The sequence below is a fragment of the Octopus bimaculoides genome, chromosome 7 (assembly GCF_046866305.1).
Source record: "Octopus bimaculoides isolate indiv1 chromosome 7, ASM4686630v1, whole genome shotgun sequence".
Taxonomy (NCBI): Eukaryota; Metazoa; Mollusca; class Cephalopoda; order Octopoda; family Octopodidae; genus Octopus; species Octopus bimaculoides.
Window position 1 is genome coordinate 26,152,297 of NC_142934.1, and position 15,000 is coordinate 26,167,296.

General features: G+C 40.7%; 1 protein-coding gene across 7 annotated transcripts in view; it reads left to right on the forward strand.

Annotated features, from left to right (window-relative positions):
- LOC106874846 (neuronal membrane glycoprotein M6-a) overlaps positions 1 to 15,000 on the forward strand; it is a 664,201-nt gene that overhangs the window by 628,484 nt on the left and 20,717 nt on the right. For all 7 annotated transcript variants that reach the window (XM_052969399.2, XM_089355036.1, XM_052969395.2 and 4 more), the window contains one exon: positions 9,853 to 10,012. In XM_052969399.2, coding sequence (XP_052825359.1) covers positions 9,853 to 10,012 — 160 coding nt within the window. The remainder of the gene's footprint in view (positions 1 to 9,852; positions 10,013 to 15,000) is intronic.

The following is a 15,000-nucleotide window of genomic DNA, read 5'->3' on the forward strand; positions in this document are numbered from 1 at the left end:
TCCCATCCTCTCTCTTCCTCTCTCCCATCCTCTCTCTTCCTCTCTCCCATCCTCTCTCTTCCTCTCTCCCATCCTCTCTCCCATCCTCTCTCTTCCTCTCTCCCATCCTCTCTCTTCCTCTCTCCCATCCTCTCTCTTCCTCTCTCCCATCCTCTCTCTTCCTCTCTCCCATCCTCTCTCTTCCTCTCTCCCATCCTCTCTCTTCCTCTCTCCCATCCTCTCTCTTCCTCTCTCTCTTCCTCTCTCTTCCTCTCTCTCTTCCTCTCTCTCTTCCTCTCTCCCATCCTCTCTCTTCCTCTCTCTCCCATCCTCTCTCTCCCATCCTCTCTCTCTCCCATCCTCTCTCTCTCCCATCCTCTCTCTCTCCCATCCTCTCTCTCTCCCATCCTCTCTCTCTCCCATCCTCTCTCTCCCATCCTCTCTCTCCCATCCTCTCTCTTCCTCTCTCCCATCCTCTCTCTTCCTCCCTCTCCCATCCTCTCCCATCCTCTCTCTTCCTCTCTCTCTCTCCCATCCTCTCTCTTCCTCTCTCTCTCTCCCATCCTCTCTCTTCCTCTCTCTCTCTCCCATCCTCTCCCCCTCCCCCTCCCTCTCTCTCTCCATATGTTGGTTGATCCTAGTAAACTCTCAATTCCATTCCGATATCAGAAGTTATCTTGCTATTTAACTGTATCATTCTATTTACTACTACCTTTTCTCTGCACTCCTCTTTCTCTCTCAACACAGTCTCTCCTCCTGTCTTAGTCTTCCACTTCATTTCATGCACTCTATATATATATATATATATATATATATATATATACATATACATGCACACACACATACATATGCATAAAGCTTTCTGCTCTTGTCTCCAGTGCATTCCAATTCCCTGTCCGTTTGCTCTTCTCATCTGTATATTTATAGGTTAATGTGGTTATTTAAAAAAAAAAAAAAAAAAAAAGAACCTTAGCCTGGAAGCCAATTATGTCTATTGGTAAGCCAGATGTGTTTGCCAATACACATATATATAATATATATTTATAAACCGACATATTGTCTCATTAAGAAAAACTGAACAATATAACCTTACCAGAAATTTGAGAGGTCAAGGGTCATTCTCATCTGTTCCTGTGACCCCCAGGGAATATAATGCTATCAAAATTAAGTTCTATAAATGTGAAAGTCAGAAATACTGTGACTGCTTTAGGGTAAATAGTAGTGGTGTGCCGAGTAGCATTTCTTCTGACTCTTTACATTCTGAGTTCAAATCTTGCCAAGGTCAACTTATCCTGTCATCCTTTTTGGAATTGATAAAATAAGTTACTGGTCAATGTAATAAACTTGTCCCCTTGCTTCACTGGTACTCATTTTATCAACCCTGAAAAGATGAAAGGCAAAGTCAGTCTCAGCAGCATTTGAAGTCAGACCATAAAGATGGATCAAATACCATTTAGCATTTTGTTCGGTATTTAAAAATTTTTTTTTTTTTTTCGTTTCAGTCATTTGACTGCAGTCATGCTAGAGCACCACCTTTAGTCGAACACATTGACCCCCAGGACTTATGCTTTGTAAACTTAGTACTTTATCAGTCTCTTTTGCTGAACCACTAGGTTACAGGTACATAAACACACCAACATCAGTTGCCAAGTGAGGAGGGATGGACAAACACACACACAAACATATATATATATATATACACGACAGGTTCCTTTCAGTTTCTGTCTACCAAATCCACTCACAAGGCTTTGGTTGGCCCAAGGCTACAGTAGAAGACTTTTGCCCAAGATGCCATGCAGTGTGGTAAGAAGTTTGCTTCCCAACCACATGGTTCCAGATTCAGTCCCACTGCGTGGCCCTTTGGGCAAATGTCTACTACTACTATCTCAGGCTGACTAAAGCTTTGCGAATGGATTTGGTGGACAGAAACTGAAAGAAGTTGTGTGTGTGTGTGTGTGTGTGTGTGTGTGTGTGTGTGTGTGTGTGTGTGTGTGTGTGTGTGTGTGTGTGTGTGTGTGTGTGTGTGTGTGTGTGTGTGTGTATAGACCTTCTATTTATAAATGTTCTATATTATACACAGCGTTGGGTGTCTTTGTCCCCCACCATCACTGCTTGACAACCGGTGTTGGTGTATTTACGTCCCCATAACTTAAAGGCTCAGTGAAAGAGACCAATAGAATAAGTACTAGGCTTAAAAACGACAAAAGTTAAGTTCTGAGCCGATTTGTTCAACTAAGACTCTTCAAGCTGATGCTCAAGCATGGTCACAGTCAAATAACTGAAGCAAGTAAAAGAATAAAAGAATTTCTCATTTTGGTGTAAGAAGAGTATTAGAATTGATTAAATTAACCCCAGTTCTTTATTAGCTCTAAAAAGGATTTTAAATCAAAACATCAGAGAAAACATCTCCCTACTTTTTCACTACGTTTCCCATTTCCAAATTTGAGTCACTGGCGCGTTGACACATTTAACCTCCAGTTGCCTCCCAGCAATGTTTGCCTCTCCTTGGCATTGGCATTTTCTTGATTAATGAAAATTATCAGACTGACCTCTTTTAGTACATTAGTACTTACTTTGGTAATTACAGTAAGACATTGTTGCAGACTGTTATTCTTCCATTTCTGCTACTATACTACTAATAACGAAATGTATAACTGACACAATATATTCCAGTACATAACTGATACTTTAATCAATCGTTTCTATAATCGTGACTGAAACAGTCAATCTCAGCAGAATTTAAGCTCAGAGCATTGAAAAATGAAACTAAAACTTCATGTGTATGCAGTTAAATTTTACTATTGCTGCTGCTACAACTATTAATAATAATAATCCTTTCTAAAATAAACAGAAGGCCTGATATTTTGAGGGAGGGGCCAGTCAATCACAACAACCCCAGTTTTCAAATGAGACTTTATTTTATTGAACTTTGTGGAATTCGAACTCCGAGCATAAAGAGCTGGAAGCAATGCTGCTAAGCGTTTTGTCCGACATACTGACAATTTCACCAACTTGATGCCTTGATAATAATAATAATAATAATAGTAATAATAATCCTTTCTACTATAGGCACAAGGCCTGAAATTTGGGGGAGCGGGTATAGTCGATTACATCAACCACAGTGTTTCACTGGTACTTAATTTAGCGACCCCACAAGGATGAAAGGCAAAGTCAACCTCAGTGGAATTTGAACTCAGAACGTCAAGGTGGATGAAATACTGTTAAGCATTTTACCCTGCATGCTAATGATTCTTCCAGCTGGCCACCTTTTTAAATCCCTTCTTCTATAGGCACAAGGTCTGAATTTTGTGGGGTGGGGAACAATCAATCACATCGACACTAGTACTCAATTGGTACTTGATTTATCGACCCTGAAAGGATGAAAGGCAAAGTCGACCTCAGCAGAATTTAAACTCAGAACATAGCCGCAGATGAAATGCTGCTAGACATTTCGCCTGGCATACTAACAATTCTGCTAGCTCACTGCCTCTTAATAATAACGGTTTCAAATTTCGGCACTAATCCAGCAATTTTAAGGAAGGGAGTAATTTGATAACATCAACCCCCAGTAATTAACTGGTACACATTCTATCGACCCCGGAAAGATAAAAGGCAAAGTCAACCTTGGTGAAATTTGAACTCGGAATATGAAGACTGATGAAATACCACTTAGCATTTTTGCCCAACATGCTAACAATTCTGCCAGCTCACCACATAAATAATAATAATAATAATAATAATAATAATCTAATTTAGGCTCAAGGCCAACAATTTTGAGAGAAGGGGATATAGTCAATTAGATTAACCCCAGTACTTGACTGGTAATAATAATAATAATAATAATAATAATAACAATAATAATAATAATAATAATAGAAATTAAGTAGCTCTGTCAAAGTTGACCTTTTCTTTTATGTGTTAGTCAACAGAGGCAAAGCAGTACCCATGACCTTTGCAGTCCTGCTTCTCTTTCTCTCTCTCTCTACCCCTGTGAGATTAGTGAGATTATTGTAGCCAATGCCAAGTCTAAACATCTTCAAGTCAATGCCTAAGGAAAAATGTGAGCAGTGTGTGCCAAAGTATATCTTTGTAATGTGTCCTTCCTTTTTCAAAATGGCATAATGTGATTTGAAAGAAATTTGAAGACTCTTTTCAATAAGTGAAATGATCATATAAAGGTTCTCTAAACTATTGTTTAACCCCAGGTTAGCCTCAATCCAGCTGACTTATGATCAAAAGCATTTGAACCATGATCATTTATCTGTAGTTACTTTTTGCAATGTATACTTTTTTTTTAATATAGCAGGCTACACTTTGGTAGAAATTTAGCTGTTACTTCTTGTAAGTCTAGTATCCATGTTGGCACACTAGTACCAAATATTGGAAGCCATCTTAATTAATTTTACTCTCATAATAAAAAGGAGGAAGCGAGAGGAAGGCAGAGAATGAAGAAGTTCAACTGGATGAAGAAGAGATTGAACATGCAGAGTGAGAAACAGAAATAAATGGAGGAGGAACAAGCTATGATTTGTCGAAGGCATGAATACGCCATGGCACGTGAGAGATAATAAAAATAACATTGGACTTAAGAAAAACTTGTGTGCATATTTTTTCTTTAAACAGTCTTTTTATCATACTGTAGAAGTTTGACAGAACCAGTGGAGCAACAGAGTAATTGACTTAGACTCTTTAGTCTTGATTTCTTATATTTTGGATTTTAATCCCAGTAGGGATCACCTTGTTTTTCATATCTTCTGCGATAATGACATAATTTCTAGGGAAATACACTATACCTTTTCCTTACAAAATTTATCTTACAGTACTTTAGTCCCTCCCCGTCTCTCTCTTCCTTTCTCCATCTCTCTCTCTCTCTCCCTTTCCCCATCTCTGACTCTCTCTCTCTTTCTTCATCTCTCTCTCTCTTCTTTGCCCCGTCTCTCTCTCTCTCTCTCTCTCTTCTTTGCCCTGTCTCTCTCTCTCTTCTTTGCCCTGTCTCTCTCTCTCTTCTTTGCCCTGTCTCTCTCTCTCTTCTTTGCCCTGTCTCTCTCTCTCTCTCTCTTCTTTGCCCTGTCTCTCTCTCTCTTCTTTGCCCTGTCTCTCTCTCTTCTTTGCCCTGTCTCTCTCTCTTCTTTGCCCTGTCTCTCTCTCTCTTCTTTGCCCTGTCTCTCTCTCTTCTTTGCCCTGTCTCTCTCTCTTCTTTGCCCTGTCTCTCTCTCTTCTTTGCCCTGTCTCTCTCTTCCTTACCCCATCTCTCTCTCTTCCTTACCCCATCTCTCTCTCTTCCTTGCCCCATCTCTCTCTCTTCCTTGTCCTGTCTCTCTCTCTCTTCCATGTCCCGTCTCTCTCTCTCTTCCATGTCCCGTCTCTCTCTCTCTTCCATGTCCCGTCTCTCTCTCTCTTCCATGTCCCGTCTCTCTCTCTCTTCCATGTCCAGTCTCTCTCTCTCTTCCATGTCCCGTCTCTCTCTCTCTTCCATGTCCCGTCTCTCTCTCTCTTCCATGTCCCGTCTCTCTCTCTCTTCCTTGTCCCGTCTCTCTCTCTCTTCTTTGTCCCGTCTCTCTCTCTCTTCCTTGTCCCGTCTCTCTCTCTCTTCCTTGTCCCGTCTCTCTCTCTCTTCCTTGTCCCGTCTCTCTCTCTCTTCCTTGTCCCGTCTCTCTCTCTCTTCCTTGTCCCGTCTCTCTCTCTCTTCCTTGTCCCGTCTCTCTCTCTCTTCCTTGTCCCGTCTCTCTCTCTCTTCCTTGTCCCGTCTCTCTCTCTCTCTTCCTTGTCCCGTCTCTCTCTCTCTCTTCCTTGTCCCGTCTCTCTCTCTCTCTTCCTTGTCCCGTCTCTCTCTCTCTCTTCCTTGTCCCGTCTCTCTCTCTCTCTCTTCCTTGTCCCGTCTCTCTCTCTCTCTCTTCCTTGTCCCGTCTCTCTCTCTCTCTCTTCCTTGTCCCGTCTCTCTCTCTCTCTCTTCCTTGTCCCGTCTCTCTCTCTCTCTTCCTTGTCCCGTCTCTCTCTCTCTCTTCCTTGTCCCGTCTCTCTCTCTCTCTTCCTTGTCCCGTCTCTCTCTCTCTCTTCCTTGTCCCGTCTCTCTCTCTCTCTTCCTTGTCCCGTCTCTCTCTCTCTCTTCCTTGTCCCGTCTCTCTCTCTCTCTTCCTTGTCCCGTCTCTCTCTCTCTCTTCCTTGTCCCGTCTCTCTCTCTCTCTTCCTTGTCCCGTCTCTCTCTCTCTCTTCCTTGTCCCGTCTCTCTCTCTCTCTTCCTTGTCCCGTCTCTCTCTCTCTCTTCCTTGTCCCGTCTCTCTCTCTCTCTTCCTTGTCCCGTCTCTCTCTCTCTCTTCCTTGTCCCGTCTCTCTCTCTCTCTTCCTTGTCCCGTCTCTCTCTCTCTCTTCCTTGTCCCGTCTCTCTCTCTCTCTTCCTTGTCCCGTCTCTCTCTCTCTCTTCCTTGTCCCGTCTCTCTCTCTCTCTTCCTTGTCCCGTCTCTCTCTCTCTCTTCCTTGTCCCGTCTCTCTCTCTCTCTTCCTTGTCCCGTCTCTCTCTCTCTCTTCCTTGTCCCGTCTCTCTCTCTCTCTTCCTTGTCCCGTCTCTCTCTCTCTTCCTTGTCCCGTCTCTCTCTCTCTTCCTTGTCCCGTCTCTCTCTCTCTTCCTTGTCCCGTCTCTCTCTCTCTTCCTTGTCCCGTCTCTCTCTCTCTTCCTTGTCCCGTCTCTCTCTCTCTTCCTTGTCCCGTCTCTCTCTCTCTTCCTTGTCCCGTCTCTCTCTCTCTCTTCCTTGCCCCGTCTCTCTCTCTCTCTTCCTTGCCCCGTCTCTCTCTCTCTTCCTTGCCCCGTCTCTCTCTCTCTTCCTTGCCCCGTCTCTCTCTCTCTTCCTTGTCCCGTCTCTCCCTCTCTTCCTTGCCCCGTCTCTCTCTCTCTTCCTTGCCCCGTCTCTCTCTCTCTTCCTTGCCCCGTCTCTCTCTCTCTTCCTTGCCCCGTCTCTCTCTCTCTTCCTTGCCCCGTCTCTCTCTCTCTTCCTTGCCCCGTCTCTCTCTCTTCCTTGCCCCGTCTCTCTATTTAATACCCATACTTTGATAACCAGGCATCATTTTAGTTCATACAGTCTACTTTCTATTTGGAGAAATAATTCCTTTATTCCATTTCTCCAACTGTTCTTTGTCTAAACTCAATTGTTGTTACATATTTTCACTGCTTCAATTACTTTAACATATTTTCTGTCATACAAGTCAGAATAGTATACAGTGTAAACATGAACGCATCATCACTATCTTTTCTAATCCTGCTATATTCTATATGGAACTTTTGGTTCCCAAAAGTTGTCTTGGCGTTTAAGTCAACCTACCATTTTTCTAGCTGTATATTCTTCTATACCAGAAAATAAGGTATACATTTCTTTGTCAAAAATGTGCCTATTCCAGTAATGTAACCCCAACCCCTGAAGAATGTGCAGTTATGTTTCTTGCCCATAAGGAACCTGACTGGGGGCTTCCTCCTATCTTATCTCTTGTACACAACATACTTTTATGAGTCTTCACTCTAGTATTTCAACATTCTCCCCTGTTCTACGTTTCACTATAATGGTGATAGATGGTTGCAGTGATAGGTAGGTTGTTTGATGTCTTGCTGGACCTATGAGATATAATCATCATTATTTTAATATCCACTTTTTCATCCCTGTATGAGTTGGTTGGAGCTTATTGAGGTAGATTTTCTATGGTTGGATGCACCTTCTGTTTTCACCGTATCTGTCTCCAAGCAAGGTTATACAGACCCACGACAAGCACACACACAGACCCACGACAAGCACACACACACACGCACACACATGCCCACGACAAGCACACACAAACCTACGACAAGCACACCCACACCCACGACAAGCACACACACTCATGACAAGCACGCACACACACCCACACAACAAACACCTACCCACACTCACACACACACCCACAACAAACACACACAAAATACACGCACCCACAACACCCACCCGCACACGCTCATCCGCATACCCTTAACCACACATCCCCACAACACATGACCACACATTCCCACAAGACATACACCTACATCCACACACTCCCACAACACACACTCTTACAACGCACACCCACAATGCACACACCCACAGCATACTCACAACACACTCAACACACACACACTCAACACACACACACAGGCACTCATGCACATACAATGAGCTTTTTCAGTTTCCATCTACCAAATCCACTGACAAAGTTTCGACTGGCCCAGCGCTCTAGTAGACTCCACTTACTAGCCCAAGATGTCTTGCTGTGGGACTAAACTTGAAACCTTGTGATTACGTGGTTATGAAGCAAACTTCTTAATCACTCAGCCACTACGATAAAAGTGACTTAGTTCAGTTAGCTAGCAAAAGGTCAGCAAATCACAGGGGAATCAGCTATTTCAGTATCTAGACTCACTTTTGTATGCTTCACTGTTGTAGACGTCTCTGACCAGTGGCATACATAGACATTTAGCAGATCAAAGAAATGAACAGAAAGTAGAACATAGTTGTGACATTTATACTCTGTGTATGAGTGTTCTTATATGTACAGATATATGTGACTAAACCAAACTGAAATTTATTCCCACTGTTCACTTGACCAAAATAAAACATATACTATTAAGATAGTTATCATTGCCCAGGACATAATGACTCATTGAGTAATTGGTTACAAAAAAAATCCTGATAATCCTGCATAAATATTTAATTCTTGATGCAATGTTTATATCATTTGTAACAGATAAACATTTTATTTTAAATTCTTAAAATTTTATTTGCATTTTAATGACCCACTATAAAATTAGATAACAAACACAGCCACACATATCAACAAATAGTTTACGGTTACTTTACAGTCATGGAGTCTGAGATTTAATTTTGCTGCTTAGTATCTTGAATAAATATCTTGGACAGAATCAGTGTAGAAGCCTGTTGGATAACCTTATCACACTGTGCTATGTAGATTGTACTTGAGAATTATGTTAATGGTACATGTGTGTTATGGAATATTCAACCACTTTGCATGTCAATTCAACAAGAAGATCGTTCATTCGACCAAACAACTAGATGCTCATACTTTGTACAATATATATATATGTATATTATATAGTGAAAACTGCTTTTTGTTAGCACTTAAGGATGAAGCTTTTTTGGTAAATGTGACTGATAACAATTGTTTTAAAAACATAGAAGTAATCATTTCATATAGACAGACAGACAGATATCATGTATCTCACATGTCTTTTTTTTTTTTCATGGATATGTGTCTGTTTTCATCTGTTTTGTCTGTATATGTGATAGCTCTTGTCTATATATGTTTGAGTTTCAAATGCATTTGGCTGCGTGTACATGTTTTATCCTGTTATTTCATTTATGCCAGTTGAGAGAATTTACTTTCCTGCATTGATAAAATAAGGAATAAAATTCTTCTGTTTTGAGGATTCCAGAGACCAGAAATATACTGAAAGTGATTTAGGCAAAAAGGCTTTTATTTAATGCTCAATAGTTGAAGTATTTCTAAGATACGATGGATTGTTTTTCCAAAATCCCACTGAGCATTTTGTCCAGCATGCTAACAATTCCATCAGCTCACCTTTATATATATATATATATATATATATATATATATATATATAATATATACTTTATTTAAAAGCAGCTACTCTACCTCTGGTATTTGAGTACTATTTTTTCCACCTTGTTGCACATTTATGTGCTTACTCTGGTATATATATATATACATATACACATACGCGCACACACACACACCCATGCGAGCTTGGAAGGCAGATGTTAAATGATGATATATATATATATACACACACACATATTTTAAATGATATCTAATATTTGTTGTTTTTTCTATTTTCAGTTGGTGGTTCATGGAGTTCACAGTTATTGGTGTTGTGGTCATCATGTTTGTGCTGGGAACACTGTTTCTTGTCATTGCTCACCTCTCATCTGATCCCACTAATCGATATGTGTTCAATACATCCAAGAAGAACATGTGCGCCAGAGGACTCAATGTCTTTGTAAGTTATCTTAATTACATTTTAATACTTGCCTAATTATTTCTTTTTAATCAACTAGACTGTCAGTTATAAATTTGAAGTCATGCTACCAGTTTCCCCTCTTCAGCTGAATGACCCTAACTTTGCAGGCTTGTGGGTGCTGATCCCACATAAAATCACCCATCCCAGTGCTTGTAAAAGCACCCTGTACACTCTGTAGAGTGGTTGGCATTAGGAAGGGCATCCAGCCATAGAAACCATTCCAAAACAGACATGGAATCCAGGCAGCTCTTCAGCTGGCCAGCTCTTCTCAAACCATCCAACCTATTCCACCATAGAGAACAGACCTTGAATGATGATAATGCTACCAATCTGACAAGTTAAATAGTTTGTCATGGCTATGTGGTTAAAAAATTTCCTTCCCAATTACATGACTCTGGGTTCAATCTCACTGCATGACACCTTGGGTAAATGTCTTCTATTATAACCTAGGTCAGACTAATATCTTGTGAGTGGAATATCATAGACAGAAATTGTGTGGAAGTTGGCTTTATATATATTTTATCTTTTACTTCTTTCAGTCATTAGACTGCAGCGATGCTGGAGCACTGCCTTGTAGAATTTTAGTTGAATGAATCAACCCTTGTACTTTATTATTTTTTTTGTAAAGCCTGGTATTTTATTTTATCAATCTCTTTTGCTAAACTGCTACATTACAGGGATGTAAACACACCTACAGTGGTAGGGAAAGCACACGCACACACACGCATATATGCACACAATGAGCTTCTGTTTCCATCTACCAAATCCACTCACAAGGCTTTGGTCAGCCCAAAGCTGTTGTAGATGACACTTGCCCAAGGTGCCACGCAGTGGGACTGAACCTGGAACAATGTGTTTGGGAGCAAATTTCCAACTACACAACCACATCTGTGCCTACATCACCATAATTGTGATCTTCATCATTATTGTTTGGCATCTGTTTCTCATGCTGGCATGGTTGGGTGGTTCCCATGCTGGTATGGTTTCTGCATTTCTTGTTGGGCCAATTGATTTGGTGCAAATTGATACCAGGTTGCCAGTACCACCTGACTGGCCTTCGTGCCGGTGACACATAAAAGCACCCACTACACTCTCGGAGTGGTTGGCGTTAGGAAGAGCAGCCAGCCATAGAAACTCTGCCAAATCAGATTGGAGCCTGGTGTAACCATCTGGCTCACCAGTCCTCAGTCAAATTGTCCAACCCATGCTAGCATGGAAAGCGGACTTTAAACGATGATGATGATGATATACTGGAAATGTTGTCTGAATTTGACTTCCCAACCAAGAGGAAAATAAAACCATTTTCTGTTTAATATTGCTGTGCATGAATTATGAGGAGCCTCTCTATGAGCACTCTATCTGAAAGAAATAGTATCACTATTACCAAGGGTACCACAATCATCATTGTTAACACTGTCCATCACTGCCTTCGTTATCACCTCCACTAACACCACCAACAGACACCACCACTAACTACTGCCACTAACAATACCACCAACTCTAACATCATCACCTCCACTAGCATCTCTACCACTAACAACAACAACAAAATCAATACCACCAACACGAGCATCGCAATCACCACCTCCGCCACCACTAACAACAACAACAACAACAACAACACTACTACCATGAACCTCACCACTAACAATACCACCAATACCATTAACACTAACATCACCATCACCACCATTGCCATCAACACTCCACCATTAACAACAATACCACTACTGACACTAACAACACAAGCAACACTGCCAATGCCTCTACCGCCAGCACTACTTCCATTATTCTACTCTTCTTCAGCACAGCCATCATTGATTTCACTACCACCACCATCATCATCATCATCATCATTATTCTCACAGCCTTCTACATCACCATTATCACCATCATTTTCATCATAGCCATCACTATTACAAACTCTGCCACCACCACCACCACCACCACCACCACCACCATCATTGCCAGTATCATCCTTATTGCCAACACCACTACCGCCACCACCTCCGTTCACATAATTGCTACCATTAACCTCATCATAATATTATCTCCTGTTTCCTCCTCTCACACACGTCCACATAATCGTCGTCATCATCATCATCATCATCTTCATAATCGAGTTTTGCCTCTAATATATAGATATTTAAATCTCTATTCAGTATCATTCTCTACCTCCACCTCCACCTCTCTCTCGCGCGCCCTCGCTCTCACTCTCTCTGCACTTCATAGAAAGTCAATTGTATGAAATGAATTCATTTAGACAAACTAAAAAAAAATCTAAATAACAAAAACAACAATAATGGCCACAATGATGATGATGATGACGATGATGATCATAGTGGTAACAAAAAGTTCCAACAACAACAACAACCACCACAACAACAAACGGCAACACAAAGAGGAACAAGAACAATTTAATACATATAATGATAGATAAATAGGGGACAGGGTTGGAAGGGAAATAGCTTTATGGAATAGAGTAAGAATGGTAGCGGCTCAATAGAACTGTTACATTTGGAATTCCATTATGTTTTTACATACATATATATATATATATATATATATGTATATTTTAAAATTTTTGTCTGTCTGTATGTCTATTGTGCATCCGTTCTCATTTCAGCCTTTACTTTGCTTTTTTCTTTCTTTCTTTCTTTCGCTCAATTTACTCTTCTTGTGGGTTTTTTCTGTTATTCTTCCTTATTCTCTTTCTCCTGGTTACTTTATTTCTTTATTTAATAGATAGCTGTTCAATAAGTGTTACATTTACATCATATTTGGTCTCCACACATTAATCGGCATACACACACACACACACACACACATGCATGCACACACACACACACACACACACGCATGCACCCACACCCACACACACACACACACACGCATGCATGCTTATGTACGAGAGAGAGCATGTATATTATGCAATATATTTAATGTATGTGTATATGTGTGTGTGTGTACACAAACACACTATATCTATTGTGTAATATATACCTAATGCATGCATACATTATATTACTTTACATGCATATATATTATGCTTTATTGTCATATATTACACTACATTATATATATCATTAAATTTATATTAAATACATACTAAATGTGTGCACATATTTTATATATATAGGCGCAGGGGTGGCTGTCTGGTAAGTAGCTTGCTTACCAGCCACATGGTCCCTGGTTCAGTTCCACTTCATAGCACCTTGGGCAAGTGTCCTCTACTATAGCCTCGGGCGGACCAAAGCCTTGTGAGTGGATTTGGTAGACGGAAACTGGAAGAAGCCCGTTGTGTGTGTGTGTGTGTGTGTATGTGTATGTGTGTGTGTGTGTGTGTGTATCTGTTTGTCCCCCCCCCTGCATCGCTTGACAACCGATGCTGGTGTATTTGTGTGCCCGTAACTTTGCGGTTCGGCAAAAGGGACTGATAGAATAAGTACTAGGCTTACAAAGAATAAGCTCTGGGGTCGATTTGCTCGACTATAAAAGTGGTACTCCAGCATGGCTGTAGTCAAATGACTGAAACAAGTAAAAGAGTATATATATTCATTTATCTTAAATAGTTCCGACATAGACCTCCCTAATAGCCTGGATTGCATCATCAGTGATGATTCTGGAATCATAGAGGGTCTGGGGTTTTCAACATCAGACATCTCTCATCCAGTTGCCCCAGCTTTCATCCCCATAGCAACAAACTAGCGGTCTGCTTCTTTTTATCGAGACCCCTTTGGTTGCCTCCTCTGCAGTTTTGGTGATGCAATGTATGGCTCTTGTCTTTGTTGCATGCAAGCGGCTGAGCACTCCACAGACATGCATACCCTTAACATAATTGTTAGGGATATTCAACATTACAGAATGTGACAAGACTGGCCCTTTGAAATACAGGTACAACGATACATTATTTGTCTGATGTTACAGTAGAAGACACTTCCAAAGTTTCACACAATGGAATCAATCCCCAAACCACATTGTTGTTAAACAGATTTCTTGACCACATAGCCTTGCCGGGACCTATCCCAGCCATGCTGTATCTATGTATATATATCTTTTACTTGTTTCAGTCATTTGACTGCTACCATGCTAGGGCACTGCCTTGAGTTTTAGCTGTATAAATCAACACTAAGACTTGTTTTTTAAAGCCTAGTACTTATTCTATTGGTCCTTTTTGCCAAATTGTTAAGTTACAAGGATATTAACTCACCAACACCGGTTGTCAAGCAGTGGTAGGGAACAAACACAGACATAAAGACACACACACACACACAGATATATACACATATATACATGACAAGCTTCTTTCAGTTTCTGTCTACCAAATCCACTTACAAGGTTTTGGTTGGCCTGAGGCTATTGTAGAAGACATTTGCCCAAGGTGCCACGCGGTGGGACTGAACCTGGAACCATGTGTTTGGGAAGCAAGTTTCTTACCATGCAGCCACACCTGCAATTATTGTTAGAATATTTGGTCATGTATCTCCTGGAAAATATTTGAAGGTGTATCACTTGAAGAAATGACATTTTGTGAAAATATGTATTTGCATTATGTTACTTATAAAGTTACACAATTGTATTCATGTTTTGAATAAACATGTCATGGAAAAATGTGTAGTGATACCCTGAAATAGCCATTTGTCTTATTCTTTTTTTATTATATCATACCTTGGTATAGTGTGGACTGAGATCCCCATTGAGAGGTCCTTGATATTAGATAAAGTGTTAACACTTGAGGTCTACAAATTAGTTGCCCAGTTTTCTGTAGCTAATGAAAGTGATGACACAGATCCGCTACTTATTTCTCTGAGATTAGTCAAATTGAATGTAAATACATCTGATGAGAACCTAAAAGGTTTGAAAATTGATTTAGGCTGTTCATTTTCAGTCTATGGAGAACCCATACCAGCATGGAAAACAGACATTAAATGATGATGTTGATGATAAAGAAATAGCTATAGCTAAAT